This window comes from Leucoraja erinacea, chromosome 14 (genome assembly GCF_028641065.1).
Source record: "Leucoraja erinacea ecotype New England chromosome 14, Leri_hhj_1, whole genome shotgun sequence".
Classification (NCBI taxonomy): domain Eukaryota; kingdom Metazoa; phylum Chordata; class Chondrichthyes; order Rajiformes; family Rajidae; genus Leucoraja; species Leucoraja erinaceus.
In genome coordinates, this window is record NC_073390.1 from 20,531,294 (window position 1) to 20,556,820 (window position 25,527).

A 25,527-nucleotide genomic window follows, 5' to 3' on the forward strand; every position below is an offset into this window, starting at 1 on the left:
AAACTGATCTCATCTGCTTGTACTTAATCCATATCTCCTCATTCTCTAAATTTCCATGTACCTATTCAAAAGCCTCTTGAACACCACTATTGTATCTGCCTCCACCACCACCACTAACAGTGCATCCAGGTCTCCACCATTCTGTATTATCAAAAAAACCTATCCTGCACATCTCCATTAAACCTTCCCCCTCCCACCTTGTAGATATGCCCTTCAGTATTGGACATTTCTAGTAAAGGTTACCCTATCTATGCCTCTCATTTTATATACTTCTATCGTCTCCCCTCAACCTCTGATGTTCCAGAGATTTTTTTATTCCAAAAATAAACTTTGTTCAGAATAAAAAGCATAAACAAAAAAAAAGAACTGCAAAAATTCTTCCAACATTCTCAGCGTCTATACACGTATCTATTAGCGTTGCATTTGGTAGTGTTCACAGAATTATCATCATACCCGGCACTCTTGCCACTCATGTGGCCCCGTGGGGTGATATCCCTTCCCTTGTTTGAGAAGCATCTCCACCACACCCTGCCCCTAGAGACCTTGTGTACCTAAATCACTACTTGCAGTACTGCATCTTTGCTTTCAAAGCATTGAAGCAAGCACACAAAAGTTGCAAAAGAATCTTCTACGTCCCAGTGAGATGAATTGACACTCTTTGGTTCGATACTGGTGATTGAGGAAGACATGTTTCTTCGCTGATAGGGACAGCTTCTTAAATTGTAAGGAACGCAGCTAAATGGCTTTTCACATCCTTGGTGGGGTGGAAAGAAATATTAGTAGCTTTATAAATCAATGTGATTAGACAAATAGTTCTCTAAAACAATTCGCATCATTTTGATACAGAGCACTTTGCAGTTTCTTGCAAATGGGAATATCATTAAGTTTTTCAACCTCATAGATTTGGCTTGAATGTGTACAATAAAAAGATTAAGTCTACTGCAATAGCAACATGAGCTCTTCAATTAGAGTTATATAGTCAGACTATGTCTCGCTTTCCCACCCTCCTGCAATCTTTATAGATATTTGTCCTAGTCGTAAATTCCTATTGGGGCGGCACAGTGGTGCAGCTGGTAGAGCCGCTGACTCACAGCGCTAGTGACCCGGGTTCTATCCTGACCTCGGGTGCGGTCTATGTTGAGTTTGCACGTTCTCCCTGTGATCGTGTGGGTTTTCTCCGGGTGCTCTGGTTTCCTTCCACATAACAAAGATGTGCAGGCTTGTAGGTCAACTGAACCGTTGCAAATTGCCCTAGTGTGTTGGGACTAGATGCGAAAGTTGGATAACTAGTGCGAATGGTGGTAGGCGTGGGCCGAAGGGCTTGTTTCATGCTGTATCTCGCAATCAAACTAAATGTAAATCCTAATTTAGTTTTGTGTTATTGAGCTCTGTATCCCAGTAGCCTTTCACAATCAAAGAACTCGAAAGAAAGCCACCTGCCAGCAATGGCACGAGGGAAAATCGTCATTGTTCTTCTTCTCCATCCAACAGCTTTGCAAATTATAGAATCATTGTGCAGAATTTGGCCCTCCGGCTCAACAAGTCCTGTCTGCACTATCGTAGTTTATTGTCACCCGTTCCAGTCTGCCGTGCCTGGGTGATTGAAGACCTTAACTCATTTCTTGTTAGATCTATGAACAATGCTTGACTCCACCACTCCTCGGGTAGCGTAATCAGTTGAAGCAAGGAACTGTAGACGTTAGTTTACAAAAGAAACAAAACTACAGTGCTGGAGTAACTCAGCAGATCAGGCAGCATCCCGTGAGAACATGCATAGGTGTCTTTTTGGGTTGGAATCTTTCTGCAGAAGGGTCCCAACCTATCAAAGTTCTCCAGGGATGCTGTTTGACCCACTGAGTTATGTCCTTTTGCATAAACCAGCATTTACATTTCCTTGTTGCTAAATCATAATTTGACTTGGGTCAAATGTTTAATATGGTCAGTTTCAATTCCCCCAAAAATAAGATCGTCATTAGACCTCTTATGGTAATGTTGTTCTTCATCTAGAAAATAGTTGATGTGCTCTTTTACTCCATATATCTTCTTGTGGATCCATTAACCCCTCCACAACCTACTGTAATTTAGCAAAAACCGGTTTTGCAATTTTAAATTGACCTGAGCAGCTTTTACTTAGTACTTTGAGATACAGTGTGGAAACAGTCCCCTCGCCCCCCCCCCCCCCCCCCCCCCCCCCCCCCCCCCCCCCCCCCCCCACCACCACCATCCTGGGTGACCATTGTTCACCGATTCACACAATAGTTCTATCTTCACCCACTTTCTCATCCACTCCCTACCCACTCTGGGCAATTTGCAGTAGCCCATTAACTTACAAGCCCTCACGTCTTTGGGATGCGGGAGGAAACCATTGCACCAGGAGAAAATCCACGCGGTCACAGGAAGAACGTGCAAGCTCCACGCAGACAGCACCTGAGGTCAGGATCAAACCTGGGTCTTTGGCGTGTGAGAAAGCCGCTGTACCAGCTGTGCCACTGTGCCGCCCTGCTTAAGTGTGTGGTTATGGTTAAGTGTATACCAGGTTTCCTCCACCTTTTGAGCTGAGTTTAGTTTATTGTCACATGTTCCGAGGTACAGTGAAAAACCTTTGTCGCGTGCTAACCAGTCAGCGGAAAGACAATACATGACTACAATTGAGCCAATACATGATAAAGAGAATAACGTGAATAACATTTAGTGCAAGATAAAGTCAGTAAAGTCCGATCAAAGATAGTCCGAGAGTATCCATTGAGGTAGTTAGTAGTTCAGGGTAGCTCTCCAGTTAAAGACTGGTTCTTTTGTCTGAAGAGGTGCTTTGTAACAGTGTCCTTGGTCTGCCTGGATCTAACCTTGAAGGATTGGCCTGTTTTCCTGGACACCATCTGTACTATAATTGGTTCCTCTCTCTGTTTAAATCATTGAATCCTGGACCACAGAGTAGATTGTCCTTTAATCTTTCATGTTGAAAGGAGTGCAAGGCTAGTCCACACTCATCATTTCTTTCTTCTGATCTCTGTATTATCCGTTGTGTCTGTGGTACACTCCATCCAAGGCCAGAAGCCTGTTGCTAGGGGACGGTGCTCAGTACTGAATACAGTGCTCCTGATATTGTCAGACTAGTGCTCTAAGCAATTTATAAAGGACCTTCTTTCCCCTTGTGTTCTGAGATGAAAGTTAGGTCATTAGGTCTGTAGTTTAGGCATTTCTTTGTGTGGAATCCTGGAATCGTTCTACTTTTCCCCAGTCCCTGACTTTAATTTAGTTTTGAGATACAACGTGGGATCAGGGTATCTCCTCACTAGGTACTCAATGCTATCGCATTTTCAGTAGGGAATTCTGTGAGTGACTGATTTTAAGAAACCATCTCGTCCTTCAACTTTTTAAAAACTAATGCCAATGGTTCTATGGTCCAATCACACAGCATGTAGGGATAGTAGATTACACTGAGGTACTACAGAAGAGTCGCCACATTTCTGGCACCTTCTTGTATTCTTCCAGTCCAAAATTGTTATAAAATGTAGAGTCTGAACTTCATTTTAAAGGCCTGTTCTCCTGGCACTGGGTTGCATGGATGCGTATGACCAGGCGATATGGATGATGTTCTCCAACGCTCCTTGCCGCTGCAGGCCAAGTCCGATCCAATCGAGCCCCAGGCTGCTGCCGGGCCTCCAGTGGCCCACTCCAGTGACACACCGATCCGGATACAATGACCCGCAAATGCATCGTCCCGCGACCACCGCTCAGCCTCTGTGCTCCAGGGCGCCTCCCGCAGCCGACCTCAGAACCACAGAGCATTTCTGAGAGTGCCTAGTTTTTGCATTGCTGCACGATGTTTATATGTTAAAATTCCAAGTTGCCATGGCAATGATGCTCATCAAGGTTTCAAGATTTCAAAGGACTTTTATTGTCATGTGTACCAATTAAGGTACAGTGATATGCGAAATACCATATAGCCATACTAAAAAAGCAACAAGACACGCACCCTTATAAAAGTTGACATAAACATCCACCACAGTGGATTCCCCTAATTCCTCACTGTGGTGGAAGACAATAAAGTCTAATCTTCCCTCATTTTTCTCCCGCTGTCGGGGCAGTCGAACTATCTGATCGAAACTCCCACAGCCAGCGGTCGAAGCCTCCTCGACAGGGTGATCGTAGTTGCCGTGTCGGGGCGGTCGAAGCTCCTGCGGCTTGGAGTTCCCGAAGTCTGTCTTTAGCTAGAGACTGCAAGCGCGATTTAAAAGTCCGCAGATGCCCGCGACAGAGCTCAGAGTTCGATCCCTGGCAAAGGGATCGCGAGCTCCGCGAGATTAAAGTCCCGTGGGCTCCCCGCAGTGGAGCTCTCAAAATTCGGTCTACAGCAAAGGCCGTCAACTCATCGATGTTAGGACGGAGATACGATACGGGAAAAAAAATTGCATCTCTGTCAAGGTAAGAGATCAGAGAAAGTTTTCCTCCAACCCCCTCTCCCACACCCCACATAAAAAAAGCTAAAAAACACTAAATACATACATTTAACACATACTAAAAAAACAACCAAGAAGAAAGGGACAGACAGACTGATGGTGAGGCAGCCACTGTTGACGCCACCCGGGGTGCCACATCTGTTGAAACATGGTCAAGATGGACTCATTAGTCCCAAGCAGATTAGAGCAAACATGGAGTAAGTGTGTATGTATATATGTGTATATGTATACGTATATTTATACTGTACTAGACTAAGTGGCAAGCATCACAAGGGAGGGCTGGTCCCCCAACGCAATATTCCACCTCTCCACCAATTCCAATATTGGTGGCCAGTGGTGTGGGGGAGCTTTCTGGAGGGCTAGTATGGGTGTTGTGGCTGAAGGGACTGGTTTCCAGAGGGCTAATATGGACATTGTGGGCCAAATGGATTCTTGGGCTGGCAGCTCAGTCACTCAAGCCTGTTGTGCTGGCAGCTCAGTCACTCACGGCTGGTGGGCTGGCAGTTGACGCATGGCTATTCCTTGAAATTCCATTTCAAGCAGGTTGCAAGGCCATTAAAAACAGCGAGTCATGACCTCTCCCTCCTCCATCTTGCAGAGGCTGAGCCACGCCCACACTTCTGGGTTTTATAGTCCTTCCCCCCCCGTCTCACCAGAAGGGGCGTGGCCTTCATGGTATGATTGACAGGAGGGAGAATCTCAACATTTTTAAACACTAATAACTTATTTTTCATCGATGGGAAAAATCTTCTTGTCCTGCGCAGCGGAGGGGGACTCTTGAGTAAGATTGCCAAAAGTCACAACTGTAAGTGGCAGCTTTTTTTTCTAAAATGAATATGCAGAACAACAGGAAGTAGTCAAGATCAGACTTTTAGTAATATAGATATATACATATATTAGCAATGTTATAAAATTTTGAGATTTAAAAAATCAAGTCTGCAATTTATCCCATCAGATAAAGCATAACAATAAGTTTAATTTGACACCAAATTCACTTTCATATCTCAAGTATTAAAAAAGTTATGACCATTTTCATACTCGGAAATTAGCATCTTGTTCCCTATTGATTTTCAATGGATATTACAAAAAAGCTGTGATCTTGGATAATTAAACGCCCATTTCTTAAGGAAAGATTAACATTTTTAAATAGCCTATGTGTCCAAAGATTATTCACAAATAATTCACAATATAACATGATTTTTATATCTAATTTACATTAATTTATAGGCCAAATGGAAGGAATTTAGTGTTCAATTGCTGTAAATAAATGCCCATTTAAATCGGCTTTCTAGTGGGTTCATGTGAACGCGCGCTGGTTTAGAATGTTGACATAGCGCTGGATTAGTGCCCTCAAATGCCGAGAAAAATACTGCGGGATATAAAAAGCCCAAAATGAGCTATTCGTTATAGATAATTTGATATATAGGGTTATATATATGCCCCATTTAATGTAAAAATAAGGTACATACCTTTAATTGTTTGCTTTATAAAACCCTGGGGCTGCGAGAGATTGCGGAATTAAACAGTAATTTTAAAATTATCATAACTATATTATCGAGGCCTATAAAACTAATAATACCTTTTGCGACCGGGTCTTGCAGCGATTTTTCGTTAATGATTTACTAGGCTGAACATGTGCGATTAGTACAGCCTAGTAAAAATCGCGTTTTAAACCCGCCCCCTCCAAACAGCGCCAAAATCGCCGACCTGGCTGAGGGCAGATTCCCAATGGCGATTCAGGTAGGTTTTGTAACATACCTACATATATGTGTGTGTACTCGTGAGTATGTGTATATATACACACTGGACTTTTTTTTTCTCGTTTATCATATCGTTTGCTGTGCAATATGTTCTGTTATGCTGCGGCAAGTAAGAATTTCATTGTTCTATCTGGGTCATATGACAATAACTCTTGACTCTTGATAGATGGAAACAAAGTTTCCCGGCAAACCCAAAGTATCAACATTTTGTCTCTCAATAAACGTTCCTGATTTATGGAGGACCGAGGCGGTGAACACGGATTTGTTGGGACAAAGGTGCTGTTTCCGAGTGTAACCATTGAACCATTGACAGTAGTTAAAATAAAGTTGAAGGACGAGATGATTTTGTAAGATCAGTTACTCACGGAATTCACAACTGAAAGTGTGCTAGCACGCGTTCACCAGAGAAGCGATTATATGGCCAGTATTCTTTCCATTCCAAATCATAACGTCCTCCCTACGGACTCGGAGAATAAACAAAGATGCAACTAGATTCAGATTCAGATTCAGGTTCAATTTTAATTGTCATTGTCAGTGTACAGTACAGAGACAACAAAATGCATTTAGCATCTCCCTGGAAGAGCGACATAGCAAATGATTTGAATAAATAATAATAAGTGTCCGGGGGGGCGTGGTGATTGGCAGTCACCGAGGTACATTGTTGAGTAGAGTGACAGCCGCTGGGAAGAAGCTGTTCCTCGACCTGCTAGTTCGGCAATGGAGAAACCTGTAGCGCCTCCCGGATGGTAGGAGGGTAAACAGTCCATGGTTGGGGTGAGAGCAGTCCTTGGCGATGCTGAGCGCCCTCCGCAGACAACGCTTGCTTTGGACAGACTCAATGGAGGGGAGCGAGGAACCGGTGATGCGTTGGGCAATTTTCACCACCCTCTGCAATGCCTTCCGGTCGGAGACAGAGCAGTTGCCATACCATACTGTGATGCAGTTGGTAAGGATGCTCTCGATGGTACAGCGGTAGAAGTTCACCAGGATCTGAGGGGACAGATGGACCTTCTTCAGTCTCCTCAGGAAGAAGAGACACTGTTCTAGAAGCTGTTCTTCAATTACAGTACAACTTAACATTGCAAAGCGTTTTGTTTTAAACAACCAATATTGAGATACTGTCACTGTAACCTCAAGGTCTGCACAGATTCACAAAAAATGCATACCGCAGGTGACCATTCTGCCCATCATGTGTGTAATGGGTAAAATCAGCCCTACTACATTAGGTTCATCACCTGCCATCAAAAGTAAATCACCTCTAATGAGGGACGTGCATAAAAGGGGTTTTGGCCATTGCATAATTTACAGCATTTTAAAGAAAATTACAGAGCAACGCAGTGTTCTAAAACAAACTGAAGTTCAAATCTCTTTAGACTGAGCGGCATTAAAGTGGCGCAGCGGTAGAGTTGCTGCCTCACAGCACCAGAGGCCCGGGTTCAATCCTGACTACGGGTGCTGTCTGAATGGAGTTTGTATGTTCTCCCCGTGACTGCATGGGTTTTCTCCGGTTGTCCGATTTCCTCCCACACTCCAAAGACAAGCAGGTTTGTAGGTTAATTGGCTTCTGTAAATTGTCCCCAGTGTGCAGGATGCAACTAGTGTATGGATGATTGTTGGTTGGTGGGGATCCGCTGTATCTCTAAAGTCGAAACTAATGAGTTGTTGGTGGGGCATTGAACGACCCTCGGGATTGTAGTTATCGATGATGTTAGGGAAGAGTTGCGCAAGGTTTGGATGTGAAAACTCAGCTCTCTGGGGCACAGATTATTTATTATTCTGACCCAGTTGCATGTATTTCAAGCTGTGTTGGTGAGTTAAGACACAGGTGTTGTGTCGACCTCTTTTTGTCAAATGGATCAGCAGCGTTTCGTGCGTTGCTGTGAATCCAGTGACATTTAAACCATGCTGCACCTTCCCAAGTAATTTATGTTGTTATCTATTGCTTTAACAGTGACGTTCGATCAACGTTTCCCGCTAATATATCTTGTGAGGACCTTGAGTATGGAAACGCAAAGATCTAGAAAAGCAACTTTGCAAATGTCACAGTCAAAATAGAACACAGAGCAAGTCTGTTACGGCTGAGTTACCTATTTGAGGCACTATCCTAATTATCATGGCTGGTTGTGGGACTATGGGCTTAAGTCAGGAGAATCAAGAATGTTTTATTGTCATATGTCCTGAAGCAGAACAATGAAATTCTCATTTGCAGCAGCACAACAGATAAGGAATAGTGTAAAATCGAGAATAATGCCTCCAAATCTACATAGTTCGAACCCTATTTGGAGGTTGTAGTGTTTAACAACCAGATGGATCTAGGGAAGAGGCTGTTCCTGTGTTCCTGAACATGGACGTTACAGTTTTCAGTTTTCATCGCAGGAATGAGATGAAAGTGTGGCCAGGGTGGTGTGGGTCTCTGATGATGCTGGCTGGCTGCCTTGTTGTGGCAGTGACTCCTGTAGATCCCTCTGGTGGTGGGGAGGTCAGTTCCCGTGATGGACCGGGCAGGGTTCACCACGTTTTGCAATCTTCGTTCTTGATCAGCAACTTTTCTCAAGCGACCAGAAAGCAATTGTCTCCTTCAATTCTTTGTGCCATTTTGATAGTGGTAAAGCAATTGATTGGTTTCTGCATTGTTCTCTGCTTTGCCAATGGAATTCTTGGCTTAATCAGCCGCAGGAGTTGGACAGAAAGACTCCTATGGACTCATCATTGTGGTATTTTACAGTCGTGATTTGATCGAACTGATCCATTGTCTCTTGTGTTGCAGGATGAGTTGACTGCAGTGAATGTAAAGCAGGGATTCAATAATCAGCCTGCCTTCTCTGGGGATGAACACGGATCGGCCAGGAATATTGTCATCAACCCAGCTAAGGTAAGAGATTGGGAGATGCAAGGAACTGCAGACAAATGATAGCAGTTTTTTCAAGACCTGAATATAATAACAGGGATGTAATGCTGAGACTTCATCAGGCACTGCTCCGACCGCATTTGGAATATTGTGAGTAGTTTTGGACGCTATATCTGAGGAAGGATGTGCTGGCATTGGAGAGGGTCCAGAGGAGGTTTACTGGAATGATGCCAGGAATGATTGGGGTAACATATGATGAACTTTGATGGCACTGGGGTTGTACTTGCTGGAGTTTAGAAGAATAAGGAGGGACCTCATTGAAACTTACCAAATAGTGAAAGGTGTGGATAGAGTGGATGTGGAGAAGGTGGTCCCACAGGTGGAAGAGTCTAGGACCAGAGGGCATAGCCTCAGAATAAAAGAACGTACCGTTAGAAAGTAGATCAGGAGGAATTTCTTTCGTCAGAGGGTGGTGAATTTGCGGAATTAATTGCCACAGAAGGCTGTGGAGGTCGTCAATGGATATTTTTAAGACGGAAATTGACAGATTTTTGATTAGTAAGTGTGTTGGGGGTAATGTGGTGAAGGCAGGAGAATGGGGTTGAGAGTCAATGAAAGATCAGCCATGTTTGAATGGCGAAATAGACTTGATGGGCCGAATGGCCTAATTCTGCTCCAAGAATTTACTAACTTGAATTTATACTGGAATATTGTGCAATAAACACATGGTGCTGAAGAAATTCACTGGATCAGGAAGCATCTGTGGAAGACGTGGATGTTGATGGGTGACCTTTCTGGTTGGGACCCTTCTTCAGACTGATTGTAGAGCGGGGGGAGGGGGAAGAAAGCTGGAAGAGAGGAAGGGGAAGACAAAGTCATAGAGTGATACAGTGTGGAAACAGGCCATTCGGCCCAACTTGCCCACACCGGCCAATATGTCCCAGCTACACTAGTTTCATCTGCCCGCATTTGGTCCATATCTCTCCGAACCTGTCCTATCCATGTGCCTGTCCAACTGTTTGTTAAATGTTGGTATAGTCACTGCCTCAACTATCTCCTCTGGCAGCTTGTTCCATACACCCACCACCCTTTGTGTGAAAAAGTTACCCCTCCGATTCCTATTAAATATTTCCCCCTTCACCTTAAACTCTGGTTCCCAATTCACCTACTCCGGGAAAGAGACTCTGTGCATCTACCCGACCTATTCCACTCATGATTTTATACACCTCGATGAGATCACCCCTCATCCTCCTGCGCTCCAAGGAAGAGAGTCCCAGCCTACTCAACCTCTCCCTTTAGCTCTGACCTTCTAGCCCTGGCAACATCCTTGTAAATCTTCTCTGTACCCTTCCCAGCTTGACAATGAATTTTCTATAGCATGGTGGCCAGAACTGAACACAATCTGGCAGGCTATTAGGTTGAGAGGACACAGAGTGCAGGAATAACTCAGTGGGGTCAGGCAGCATCTGTGGAGGATGTGGGTTGGGACCTTCTTTAGACTGATTGTTGAAGGGGGCAGAATGCTGGAAGAGAGGTGAGGGGTGGGACAAAGCTAGCTAAGTGATAGGTGGATACAGGTGAGGAGGGTTGTCAGATGAGTGGATAAAGGGCAGAGATAATAAGGAGAGAAAAGGCTGTGTGATCAGGAGAGTAGGGGCATGAATTATGAGGCCAGAGGAAATGATATAGGTGGGAAGGGAAGGGGGAGGGATGGGAAAGGGAGGCACCTTATTGGGAGAAATGGGTGCACGTCCAGGTGGCGTACAGGAAAAAGATTCATTTGTTGATACAGCAGGCCCTTTGACCCAACTTGTCCATGCCGACCAATGTGCCCCATCTTAACTTGTCACACCTGCCCCGTGTTTGGCCCATATCCTTTCCGATTATGCACCTGTCCAAATGTTGCAAATGTTGTCATAGTGGGGCCTACACATCACTACTTTCCTTAATCTCTTCATTTTTCTTCTTTTCTTGCGTCTATTATTTTTATATTGTTACATTTAAAACACGAAGTGGTACACAAAATATATTATGTTATATGCCATGATTTATACGATTGTACATGGCTTCTAATTAAAAAAATATTTAAAAAAAAATTAATAATGTTGGCATAGTACCTGCCTCAACTACCTCCTCTGACAGTTCGTTGCATATGCCCACCATCCTCTGTGTGGAAACATTTGCCCTTCAATTTCTTATAAAAGTCTTTCCCCTCTCACCTTAAACCAGTGTCCTCTGGTTTTTGAATCCTCCACTCTGGCATTAAACCTATCTATTCCCCTCTTGCTTTTGTACACATCTATGAGATCACTCCTCATCCTCTTTTGCTCCAAGAAATAAAGCCCTGGCCTGCCCAACCTTTCCTTATTGCCCTGGGCCTCGAGTCCTGGCAACATCCTCGTAAATCTTCTTTAGTTTTGAGATAAAGCCTGGAAAAAGGCCCTTCGGCCCACTGAATCCGTCCAACCAGCAATCACCCCGTACGCAAGCACTATCCTGTACACTAGGGACAATTTACAATTTTACCAAAACCAATTAACCTACAAACCTAAACGTGGGGGAGGAAACTGGACCACCCGGAAATAAACACACAAGGGAGAACATGCAAACTCTACAGGCAGCACCTGTAGTCAGGATCGAACCTGGGTCTCTAGCCCTGCGAGGCAGCAACTCTCGAACATGCCGGATTCAATGTCAAGCATTTAACGAGATGTTGCTTCCTTGTGTGAACTTTTCTGATGAATTCTGATGATTAAGCATTAGACGGCACTGGGCCTGTACTCACTGGAGTTTAGAAGACTGAGGGGGACCTCAATGAAACATAAGAATAGTGAAAGGCTTGGATAGCATGGTTGTGGAGAGATGTTTCCACTTGTGGAACAATCTAGGACTAGAGGTCATAGCCTCAGAATTAAAGAATGTTCTTTTAGTAAGGAGATGAGGAGGAATTTCTTTAGTCAGAGTGTGGTGAATCTGTGGAATTCTTTGCCACAGGCTGTGGAGCCTAAGTCAGTGGATATGTTTAAGGCAGAGATAGAAAGATTCTTGATTAGTATGGGTGTCAAGGTTATGGAGATAATGGGGGGAGTATGGGATTAGGAGGGAGAGATAGATCAGTGGAGTTAACTTGATGGGCCGAATGGCCTAAATCTACTATCACATCATCTTATGATAATGCATGCCTTAAACGCTCTACACTTTAATCATCTGCCTATTTTTCTTTGCAGAGCAAAAACATTTTTTTGTCATCATCAGGTGTTGGAAATTGTGCTAGTTGGGGTTAAGGAATCTGTTTTTAATATTAAACATGTTTTACTGGAATAATGCAAAATGATTGCTGTAGTCTTGACATTATTGCTGCTTTATTTCACTTTCTATTGTTTGAAACAAACTGCTTTATCTCCCTCTTGACTTGGCCTAATTGAAATCTTGCACCAATTGTTGGTTCAGGTGTTTGAATCTAATGGGATGTCTTTTCTGAGATGGGGGTTTTCAGTATTTTCAGCCTATTATGCACACTCTATACATCCTTGTTGCCATGGTGGCAAATGTGACTTAAGATCCTGGCACTAAGCATGTTTTCACTTTTGTTCTTTTTGCTCATTGTGCAAAGAATAAAGGTTTCTTTGCAATGGATTGGTACATTAAGGCTGCTTTTACATTGTTAACAAGCGGGGACACTGGAAATAATTTTATTCCCAGTTTTGTGGAGGTAAATGGCAAGTGATTCACCTATTGACTTCGCAAAACTTTTCACCACCTTGCAGTTGGAAGTTGGGAGTACGATGCAGTATTCTTGCCTTGCCTGAATGAAAGCAGCTTCAACAACACTCAAGAAACCTGATGCCTTCTAGGTCTAGGCAGTCGACTTAAGTAGCAGAGAGACACAAGATGCTGGAGTAACTCAGTGGGTCAGGTAGCATCTATGAAGAAAAGGGATAGGTGACGTTTTGGGTCGGAATCCTTTTGCAGACTGGAGTCTGAAGTCTGAAGAAGGTTTCCTACCCGAAACGTCACACAAATTTGAGTATTCAACTGCCAAAATGGTTAAGGCCAATTGTGGTCTGGAGCGTGTGCAAACTCCACATAGACAGTATAACACTATTTAAAAGACATTTGGGCGGGTACATCGATCAGAAAGGTTTATAGGGATAGGAGCCAAATGTGGGCAGCTGGGTTTAGTGTAGATGGGGCCTCTTAGTTGGCATGGATGGGCCAAAGGGCCTGCTGTATGACTCTGACAGCATTCAAGGTTAGGATTGAACCTGATTCTCTGGAGCTGTGAGGCAGTAGCTCTACCAGCTCTTTTTTTGTGTGTGTTCTTTAAGATGATTTTTATTTTTAGAAACTCTCCGAAGCCAATAGGAGTAATAATTGCCTTCCTTTGTCATTAAGAATGTTAACTTTTTCTGATATTAAAAGCTAAAAATACTGTAGACACTCAGCAGGCCAGGCAGCATCTGTGGAGAGAGTACAATTAATGTAGTAGGATGAAGATCCTTCGTCAGATTTATTTTTTTCTGTTGTGACTAGATTAGGGGACAGTTTCTTCCCAGCTGGTATCCTGCAACTGAACCATCCTTTCACCAACTGGAGAGAGGTCCTGACCTCCCATCTACCTTATTGGGGACACTCGGACTACCTTTAATTGGTCTTTACTGGACTTTATTGTGCACTGAACATCTATACAATTACTAAAACTCTCATCTTGACCACTTCCGGTCTGCGTTATATTACATTTGCGCAAAAATGCTACCCTATGTCGCAAGGATTAATCGCCACCTTACTCACCGTTCTCCTCTGCTCCATGCCACCAAGTTTTGTTCCGATCAGTGGAAGATCAGCTAGAAACTGCAAAACCTGAAGATCGTGAGATCAGCAGATTGGTCTTCTCACCTGTCAGTCACCGTGAAGGTAACGCCCCTTCCGGCACCCGCTGTTAATCTTTGCTGTTAATCACCAGGCGGGGAGAGGAGAATAAAGCTCCGGAGGCGGGGCTGAGTCTGCAAGTCGTGCGCCCGCTGTGATGCCCCATCGCACCCCCAACCTCTTACCCTCTGGTCTCCCTCGCTGGCTCTTGCTCCCCTCCCCCATAATACCCCACTCTCCCCGAGGCTCTTCCCCGTCTTTTATCCGAGCTCTCTCCCCCCCCTGCCCACAAACCCCTCTCCCCCAAACGCCCCCCTGCCCACACATACCCCCCTCCCACAACTCCTCCCCCCCCACAAACCCCCCCCCCACCCATCCACCCCACAATGAGCCCCCCCAACACAAAGCCTCCCCAAAATGCCACACACGCCGCCCCACACCACATCCCCCAACACCCCCCCTCTCCCCCACAACACCACTCTCTCCCCCACAACACCCCCTCTCCCCCACAACACCCCCCTCTCCCCACAACCCCCCCCCCCCCCCAACAACCCCCCATCCCCCCCCCCACACCAACACTCACTCCTCCCCACCCACAAACCCTTTGTCCACAACACCCATCCCTCCCTTCCAAACACCCCCCGCCCACACCCACCCCCCCCCCAAACCACCCCCTCCCACATCCTCCCTCCTCGCCCCACCACCCCCCCCCCCCCCCCCCCCCCCCCCCCACATCCCTCCTCCTCCGCCCCCTCGCAAACCCCTCCAGCCCACATACACACTTCCTCTCCCACGTGGTGACTGGGTCCCACTTAGTCTAGTTATTCCATTAATCCTGTATTCTATGGACGGCCTGATTGTAATTGTATACATTCTTTACGGTGACTGGCTTACATGCAACCAAAAAGCTTTACACTATACCTCGATAGACTTGACAATAATAAACTAAACTAAACATATCTTTTGTCTCAGTAAAGGGAAGATCTCCCCAGTTATTTGCATTTGGATTGCTGTAACCCTGTGCTTAAACCTATAATGTTTTTGATTGCATGCTTAACTATTCTGCATCTATAAGGAATAGTTGTCATTGTGTGGTTAGAATTGGATTTGGCATTTCTTAGAAATGAAGTGTCTGCCCTGTTGATTTCACTTGAAAGTTATGAATGACGGATAAGTCCAGCTGCTGTACAGATGTCTTGGTCTTGAGTTTCAGCTAGAAACTGCAAAACCTGAAGCAACTTCTGTGGGGCAAAAAAAGCATTCTTGATGCAGGAGCGGAGAATCTGGTGAACACTAAACACAGAAACACAAATGGAAGTGCTCAGCATGTAAATAACATCCAGGGAAAAGAGTCATTCTAAATACAGGAATTACACTGACAAAGGAGACCAGTCGGCCCATTATGTTGATGCAGTTTTGTTGACGATGTGGCTGATCGCTCACACTTTGTGTATAATCTTTTTGTTGATCGGATAACACGTAACACAAAAGTTTTTTACTGTACCTCAGTACATGTGACAATAACTTTAACTAAACCTCTTCACCACACCCAGGTGGGATCCAGACACCCAGGTGTGATCCTGACTACTGTGCTATCTGTATGGATATTGTACGTTTTCCCTGTGATCGCATGGGACCTCTCCGCATTCCTCCCACATCCCAGACATGCAGGTTGGTAGGTTAATTGGCATCTGTAAATTGTCCCTAGTTTTAGTTTTAGCGATACAGTGGTCCATCAAGACCAGGCCAACCAGCGATCACCCGTGTACACTAGTTCTATCCTACACACTGGGGGACAATGTACAGAAGCCAATTAATCTACAAACCCACACGTCTTTGGGATGTGGTAGGAAACTGGAGACACAGAGAAAATCCATGCGGTCACAGGGAGAACGTGCAAACTCTGCACAAACAGTACCCGTAGTCGGGATCGAACCCGGTGTCTCTCGCGCTGTAAGGATTCAACTCTACCGCTGCGCCACTGTGCTGCCTAGTGTGTAGGACAGAACTAGTGAATGAGTGATCGTTGGATGGCGTGGAGTCGATGGGCCGAACTATGCTGTATTCTATGCTGTATCGCTAAAACTTGGGACAATTTACAGTTTAAGTAACCTACCAACCTGCACATCTTTGGGATGTGGGAGGAAAGTGGAGAAATCCTACGCGGTCACAGGAAGAACGTACAAGCTCTGTACAGATAGCACTGTAATCAGGATCAACACCGGGTCTCTGGGACCCTCCCGGGTGTGGTGGAGAGGTTTCGTTTGTTTATTGTCACTAAATCTAAACTACAAACCTAAAGAGCAGCCACTAAAATGGAAGCATAATGTAAAACTTTGGCTCAATGTTCTCACTTCCGGAACAGTAATTGTGATGAGATTCCATCTGAACTCGAGTTGCAGAAACATATCCTCTCCTTGCCAGTGTTGGCTTAAAGATACTGAAGCTGTGGATAAATATTGGATCATTTAATAATCCAGTTCTTTCATCACCATCCATAGGCCAGCAGCCAACCTGGGCAGTACTAGTGAGCCACGGGGGCTTTGGGCTCGGGTTTATAAATGGAGGAGAATTCCTATTATTTCATTTTTGTATTGATTGTGAGTAAGATTGCTATAACATATAATACAATATTGGCCAGAAATTGCATTTGTTAAATCAGTCAAAAAGTCATAGTCATACAGCAGAGAAACGGGCCCTTCGGCCCAACTTGCCCATGCTGACCAAGATGCCCCATATACTCTAGTCCCACCTGCCCATGTTGAACCCATATCCCTCTAAACCTTTCTCCTCCATGTACCTGTCCAAATGCCTTTTAAATGTTGTTATAGTACCTGCCTCTTCTACCTCCTCTGGCAGCTGTGTGAAAAAGTTGCCCTTTCAGCACATATTACATCCTCGCCCTCTCACCTAAAGGCAGCCAACATCATCAGAGACTCACACCACCCTGGCCACACTCTCATTTCACTTCTGCCATCGGGAAGAAGGTAGAGGAGCCTGAAAACTGTAAAGTCCAGGTTCAGGAACAGATTCTTCCCTACAGCCATTAGGCTATTAAACGCTACAAACTCAAATAAGCTCTGAACTGCATAGACTATTATTGTTATTGCACTATTATGATTTGTTTTTGGTATGCGTGTGCGTGTATATAATATATATATATTATATACACTGAACTTTTTTTTCCTCTTGTTTAGTATTTTTTCCAGTGTTCTATGTTGACGTATTCGGTTGTGCTGCTGCAAGTAAGAATGTAATTTTTCTATCTGAGACATATGACCATAAAACACTCTTGACTCTTCATCTCGGGTTCTTGATTTTCATACCTTGGGTAAAAGACATTGTGCATTCACCCTAACTATTCTCCTCATTACACTATACACCTGTATAAGATCACCCCTCTGTCTCCTGTACTGCAAGGAACAAAGTCCTCGCCTGTCCAATCACTCCCTGTAACTCAGGCTCTCAAGTCCTGGCAAAATCATCATAAATCTTCGCTGCACTCTTTACTGTTTAATGACATTCTTCCTATAGCAGGGTGACCAAAACATAACACAATACTCCAAAATGTCGTCGCACCAATATCTCGTGCAACTGTAACATCCCAGCTTCTGTACTCAGTACCCTGACAGGTGAAAGCTAAAGTACTGAGAGCCTTCTTGAGTACCCTATCCACATGTGCCGACACCATTTTCAGGGAATTATGTATCTGCTAGAGAATTATTTCCATTCCCGGGTTCGATCCTGACCTGGGATGCTGTCTGTCTGGTAGTGACCACTGGACCTGTGAACGTCCTCTGGGCGCTCCACTTTGCTTCCACACCTCGAAGACTTGTGCGTTAATTGACCGATGTTACTTGCCCCCTGGTGTGTAGGGAGTGGTTGAGAAAATGTGATAACACAGAACTAGTATGAACGGGTGATCGATGATCGGCAAGGACTGCGGGACAGATAATCCGTGCTGGATTTCTACACTAAAAGATGATGGTGTTCTTGTGACAGCTTTAAGAAATTATTTTGTAAAGTAAACCTTGTTGTGGTCTTTTTCCTTTGTCTTTACCCTTAAAATACTTGTACCCTGGCTCGACGGTTTTTTTTTCCCCTGGGGTGTTTTCTAAGTTTAATGGGCATCCCATGAGAGACCATGAAACTTACCACACATGTTAAAATGCAATTGTTAATCCCTTGCCGAATGCAAGCCCACGAGGAATTTCAGCACACAGATGCATGTATAAAGAAAACGCAGTGATTGGTGGTGTGGAAGATACAGTGCATCAACAAGAAGTAATTGGGTCATAAAGCAGGGAAACAGGCCTTTTGTTCCGTCTTGTCCATGCACCAAGATGCCTTTTTTAACTGCATCCGTTTTGCGGAGCTGGGAACCCACCCTGAGGGTCACGGGCACGGCCCATCCTCATAGCAGGCCTGGCTCGCCCTCTGGCAAACCCGGAACCTGCCCGGAGTGGAGGATGGGGGGAGACGGCAGCGGATGCTGGACAAAGGGCCCCAGTGAGCTGTGGCCCATCCCAACTCCAGGCCTGCCTCGTCCACTGTCAGAGGAGGATGGAGGGAGGGAGGCGGACAATTGACAAATGATCCAAATGTAAGAAAACCCAGGGAGTCTTGCCTTCTGCACCCTCAAGGTCGCCTGCGGGAGACCCCCTCCCCCGAGTGAACAAGCGTGGAAGAGGGCCATGCAAGGAGAGGACAACAGTTCACGGCACAACCGGGATGGAGGTGATGGCTGCAATGGGCCTTTGTGGCTAACTGCAGCTGGGACTGTGACATGGTGCCTCTTGCATACAGATTCAGTGGGCTGTTGTGTACATTCTGTACTAACTGGCGGATTGTGCTTATGTATAATGATAGTCTTGCTGAGTTGTATGCAAAAAAAACTTCACTTTAGCTGGGTACACATGATAATAAATAACCATTGACCATTTGCCCATGTTCGGCCCATATCTGTCCTGTCCATGTGTCTGTCCAAATGTCGTTTAAATGCAGTTATAGTACCTGCATCAACTACCTCTTCTGGCAGCTCGTTCCGAATACCCTCCACCCTCTCCATGGAAAAAGTTACTCCTCAGGGTTCCTATTAAATCTTGCCCCTCTCATCTTAACCCAAGTTAACCCTGTTTTTGATTCTTCCGACTCCGAGTAAAAGACTGTATTCCTCCTATCTATTCACCATGTAATTTTATATACATGTATAAGATCATCCCTCAGCCTCCTGTGCTCCAAGGAATAAAGTCCTAGCCTGCCCAAAGTTATAGCTCAGGCCCTGGGACAACTGAACACAGGACTCCAAATGCAGCATCACCATCGTCTTGTAACAACTGTAACATCATGTCCCACTTTATTAGGTTAAACTGTAGTTACGTGCTATGTAGATTGAATTGATGATGTTCTGCATACAGTAGGAAACTTGCCAGACTTGTATTTGATGGCATTGGTTACAGATCAGTTCCATAGGATCTTTATTGATCCAGTAGAAATAGTGTCAAGACTTTAATTAAACCCCATCTGAAGAATAACGCCTCTTTAATAATGGAGACGCATGTAACTGAAGATGCCGGAACCTTGAACAAAACGAGAAGTACTGGAGGAACTCAGAGGGTCAGGCAACATCTCTAGAGAGAATGGACAGACGACTTTTCGGGTCTGAAGAAGGGTCATAACCCAAAATGTGCCAGTCCATTCCCTCCACAAATGCTGCCTGACCCGCTGAATTCCTCCAGCACTTTGTGGTTTACCTCTTTATTAACGCAGCACTTGCTCAAGACTTCACTCGCCATTGATTGCAGTCTGGTCGAGCCCCTGGTGTGGAGGTCAACTTTGCGATGGGAAGCAGCAGTTGCTTTCTACGCTGCCGGTGGTGAGGCCTTTGGGGTAAAATAACACCTTTAGAGATGAACTCGAGTCACCCCATCACTAATTCTGCCTGATTGCTGATCTTAAATTTAAAAAAGGTATTTTTCTTTCCATTTGTCATGAATTGTATGTGATATCTTAGTCTGGTCCATAGATAGACACAGTGGGTCAGGGAGTATCTCTGGAGAAAATGAATAGGTGGCGTTTTGGGTCGTGATGCTACCTGACCTGCTGAGTTACTCCAGCATTTGGTGTCTATCTTTGGTGTAAGCCATCTTTGGTGCAGTTTCTTCCTACACATTTGGTCTGGTCCGAGCCTATTTCCAAGAAGAGAGAATTGGATTTCCATGGTGTTTTCAGAGAAACATGGAAACATAAAACCATAGGTGCAGGAGTAGGCCATTTGGCCATTTGAGCCAGCACTGCCATTCAATATGGTCATGGCTGATCAAGTAAAATGAGTACCCCTTTCCTGCTTTTTCCCTGATGTCCCTTGATTCCTTTAGCCCTAAGAGCTAAATCTAACTGTCTCTCTGTCTTCGCAACCTTGACCTATGACATAGCATTTCACAATCAATTAAGCACATGAGAGTAATAACTCCTGTAGAATAGGAAATGCAGTCGTCTATTTGTGAGCAACAAGGTCACACAAATAGGATTGGTTTTATAACTACCGCTATATAATGATGGCATCTGTACTTTTGATGTTGATTAAAGGTCAAATATTGTTCTTAGGGAAGAACAGTAATGTTTTTCTGAAAAAGACACAAAATGATTGGGCAAATGTGCAGGAGGATGAGGGGTGATCTTATAGAGGTGTATAAAATCTTGAGAGGAATCGATTGGGTAAACACTTAGTCTTTTGCCCCGAGGAGGGAATCAAGAACCAGAGGACATATGTTTAAGGTAAGGGGGAGGGGGGGGGGGAATTCAATTGGAATTTGAGGGGTAGCTTTTTTACACAAAGGGCAGAGGGTATACGGAACAAGCTGCCAGAAGAGGTAGTTGAGGCAAGTACTATTGCTATGTTTAAGAAACATTTAGACAGGTACATGGATGGGATTGATTTAGATGCATATGGGCCAACCACAGGCAGGTGGGACAAGCGTAGATGGGGCATGTTGGGCCGAAGGGCCTGTTAACACACTGTATGTCTGCGACTCTATTCAGACAGCTTTGCCACGAATGCACTTCTATATTCTCTTAAGTACACACTAAGAATATTATTATAAATAACAGAAAATCCACTTTACCTTTGAACATAAGCACCCAACATTCATGAGAGTTGTAATTCTGGAGATGGGTTGGACACTAAAATTATGATCAATTATGTTGTGAGCTGTGGTTTAGGCTATTGACTTGAAGTCATTGAATAAGTTAAATACTGTTTTCATTGCCTTAGTTTTTGGTATTTTTATTCAGAATTGATTTCAGTTGAAAGTAAAATTATCGCCTTTTGAAGCCAAGTTACTTCAATGGCATTGAAAAAATGTAATAGTTTAGAAAATGAAAATGAAAAGGTACTGGTGGAAATAAGACCAATTGGATTTTGGCATTGCATGTGCACTTTTTAGTGTCAGATGATGAACACCTTAAGTATTGGAGTCAGACAGAATTGAGTCCGAAGAAGGGTCCAGATCCGAAATGTCACAATAATACTTTACTCGCCAAGTATGTTTTGCAACATATGAGGAATTTCATTTGTCAAGGCAGTCATACAAATAAAAAACCACGGAACTCACAAAACATATTTTAACATAAACATCCACCACAGTGACTCCTCCACATTCCTCACTGCGATGGAAGGCGAAAAAAAGTTCAAATCTCTTCCCTTTGCTCTCCCGCGGTCTCGAGCCCTCCGTTGACGGATTGAACTTGACTCCCGTAGCCGGTGGCGTTTTGGCCCTCCGCCCCTGGTGGTATCCATGTTCTCCAGAGATGCTGCCTGAACCGCTGAGTTACTCCAGCACTTTGTGTCTTTCCTTTAGAATTGGAGATTCTGGCAATCAGTATATTGCTGAGGAAAGCTGAGTTTTCTCGGTAGACCTTTGGTCATTTTGGACTTCCAGAAGGAAAGGCAGGTTGAAGTTTCCTGTAAGGCGCATTTGGATTCTACAAATTGCTGTGTGTTACTCGTGAAACAAAGCATCATACCACACAGTGGCATATCTATTGGAGCTGCTGTCTCACAGCGTCTGAGACCCGGGTTTGATCCTGTGTGGAGTTTGGATGTTCTCACTGTGATCATGTGGGTTTCATCTGGGTACTTCGGTTTCCTCTCGCATCCCAAAGACGTGCAGGTTTATGTTGATAGGCCATTGTAAATTGACACAACTTTATAGGGAGTGGATGCGAAAGTGGGAAAACATAGAACTAGAGTGAACAGGTGATCGATGATCGGCATTAACTCCATGGGCTGAAGGGCCTACTTCCAAGATTCAAGATTCAAGAGATTGAAGAGAGTTTATTGTCATGTGTCCCAGATAGGACAATGAAATTCTGGCTTTGCTTCAGCACAACAGAATATAGTAGGCATAAATAAATACATAACAGAACTGATCAGTGTGACCATATACCAATGAATATATATATATACACACAAAAATAAACAGATAAAGTGCAATGGGCTATTAATAATCAGAGTTTTATTTGAGTTGAGTTTAATAGCCTGTGGGGAAGCAGCTATTCCTGAACCTGGATGTTGCAGATTTCAGGCTCCTGTACCTTCTACCTGAAGGTAGTGGGGAGATGAGTGAGTGGCCAGGATGGAATGGGTCCTTGATGATACTGGCAGACTTTTTGAGGCAGTGACTGCGATAGTTCCCCTCGATGGTAGGTAGATCAGAGCCGATGATGGACTGGGCAGTGCTTACAACTTTTTGCAGTCTTTTCCGCTCCTGGGCGCTCAAATTGCCGAAACAAGCCACGATGCAACCGGTCAGCATGCTCTCTACTGTGCACCTGTAGAAGTTTGAGAGAGTCCTCCTTGACATACCGATTCTCCGTAATCTTCTCAGGAAGTATAGGCGCTGATGTGCTTTCTTTACAATTGCATCCGTGTTCTCGGACCAGGAGAGATCTTCAGAGATATGCACGCCCAGGAATTTGAAGCTCTTGACCCTCTTCACTGTTGATATAAACGGGACAATGGGTCACCATCCTACCCCTTCCAAAGTCCACAATCAGTTCCTTGGTTTTGCTGGTGTTGAGAGCCAGGTTATTGTGCTGGCACCATTTGGTCAAACGGTCGATCTCACTTCTATACTCTGACATCTCCATCAGTGATACGTCCCACAACAGTGGTGTCGTCAGCGAACTTGATGATGGAGTTCGCACTATGACCGGCTACGCAGTTATGAGTATAGAGTGAGCACGCAGCCTTTGGTGCTCCTGTGCTGATTGTTATCGAGGCCGACACATTTCCACAAATACGGACAGGCTGTGGTCTGTGAATGAGGAAGTCGAAGATCCAATTGCAGAGGGATGCGCAGAAACCCAGTTCTGAGAGTTTGGTAACCAGCTTGGAGGGGATGATTGTGTTAAATGCCAAGCTGTAGTCAATGAACAACAGCCTGACATATGAGTTTTCGTTGTCCAAGTGGTCCAGAGCGGAGTGGAGAGCCAGCGAGATTTCATCAACAGTCCGACAACAGTGGTGTCGTCAGCGAACTTGATGATGGAGTTCGCACTGTGACCGGCTACGCAGTCATGAGTATAGAGTGAGTCTCATCCTCAAGTTGGAGCAGAAGTCCCTTTTGGCCTTTTTGATGGCCTTACTAAGGTCGTATTCTGGTCTTCTTGTGGTTCTCGGTATCTTCAGACATGAATGCTTGGTGTCTGGACTTCAGAAGAGTGCAGATCTCATAGTTCATCCAAGGCTTCTGGTTAGGAAACATTTGGAAGGTTTTTGTTGAGATGCTGTCTTTATGAAGTCTGTGGCGTATTCGTTCAGGTCCGTTGCCGAGTCCCTGAACATTACCCAGTCTACAGACTCCAAATAGTCTGATGCATCTTTAAACTTAAATTCTATGATGCATCTTTAAACTTAAATAACATTGAACCACTTTTTATACATAATGGAATACTGCAACCTAAAGGTTGAAAGCAAAGTATTGTATCTATTATGCTTCCAAAATGCTAGAAATTGATTTTCTTAAGGAATGTACACACTGCTGAAGGAATGAAAGGAAAAGTGGTAATGTGTGGAAGGTGAGTTCATACTACTCCGATGACGCACCATTTTGCCACACCGCCACGTCTGCCACATTGGTCCCTGAATATGTCCCCAAAACCTCAAATTACTAGTTTTTGGTGGTGAGGTTAAATCGTAGGCTTGCTGGCTTCACTTGAGGAAAGTAAGACTGGCATTTATGTGGCTTTCTGGGTCAATGCAAAGTGCATTACAGCCACAGATGGACAGTTCCCTTTGAGATGACTATTGAGCTGAGCTGTGTACAGCGTTCCTACAAACATCATTGCGATAGTGACTGATAAGAATTTGTTGTGATGTATGTGATGTCCAGGACACAATCCATCTGTAACTGGTGGTAAACATTGTTTGCAATGTCATTCGTGCATCATCTGTGTTTAAATTCTAGCATTCTTTGTGCAACAGTGCGGTGGTAGTCCCTTTACCATTTGGGGAAGACTGTGCACCATCCTTGTGCAGTCTGGCTTTTCTCTGGCTGCTCCAACATTCCAAAGACGTACAGGTTTGTAGGTTAATTGGTTTCTGTAAATTGTCCTGGGTGTGTAGGATAGGGCTAGTGTAAGGAGTGACCGTTAGTTGACATGGATTCTGTGGGCCGAAGGGCCTGTTTCCGTGCTGTACCACTAAAGTCTAAAGCCCACACAACCTTTCGCTCCGTTGTAAAAATGTCCAACTGAGGATAGTCAGGGCAATGGGAGTGGGTGCTTAGAGGCTTCTTGGCCCTTGCACTGCCTTGAAACCAATGCTTCCAATTACTGCTTAAGTGTTAACTCTACAGATGTCTGCTTTGGCACTTCCAGGCACATATAAATCACAGCAATCAGCAATTAGCCCTATAATTCTAGGTTAAATCCAGACTTCTAGACAAGTGTGTCATATTGGCACAGCATCTACTTAGTTGGTTTCACCCAAAGAAGCTGCCTGCTGTTAGATATGGTTGAATTATGACTTAACCGTTGTTGATCTTTGAACTGACAGCAGCAGTGAGTTGGTCACCACCACCTCCTGGGTATTGTTGCCACACCTTCTAGATACGATTTCAATAGACCTCTTTCGGCCAAAATATTCTCCTGTGAATATAATTTGGAAGTGTGAAGGTTACACTTCCAATTACATAAGTGTACCTCTTAAGACTTAATCCTGTTGGCACAATCTGGGAGGGAAAGTGTTCATGTTCACAAGTTATAGGAGTAGAATTAGGCCATTCGGCCCATTGAGTCCACATTCGATAATGGCTGATCTCTGCCTCCTAATCCCATTTTCCTGCCTTCTCCCCATAACCCTTGACACCTGTTCTAATCAAGAATTTGTCTATCTCTGCCTTAAAAATATCTACTGATGGCTTCCACAGGCCTCCACAGATTAACTACCCTCTGACTAAAGATGTTCCTCCTCACCTCCTTTCTAAAAGCGCTCTTTAATTCTGAAGCTTTGACCTCTGGTCCTGGACTATCCCACCAGTGGAAACATCCTTTCCACATCCACTCTATCTATGCCTTTCATCATTCT

The 25,527-nt window shown here is 44.5% G+C and overlaps 1 protein-coding gene across 1 annotated transcript in view; it reads left to right on the top strand.

The window, feature by feature from the left end:
• LOC129703370 (mediator of RNA polymerase II transcription subunit 12-like protein) overlaps window positions 1-25,527 on the top strand; it is a 453,395-nt gene that overhangs the window by 14,574 nt on the left and 413,294 nt on the right. Inside the window, exon 2 of the mRNA XM_055645744.1 lies at window positions 8,988-9,092. Coding sequence (XP_055501719.1) covers window positions 8,988-9,092 — 105 coding nt within the window. The remainder of the gene's footprint in view (window positions 1-8,987; window positions 9,093-25,527) is intronic.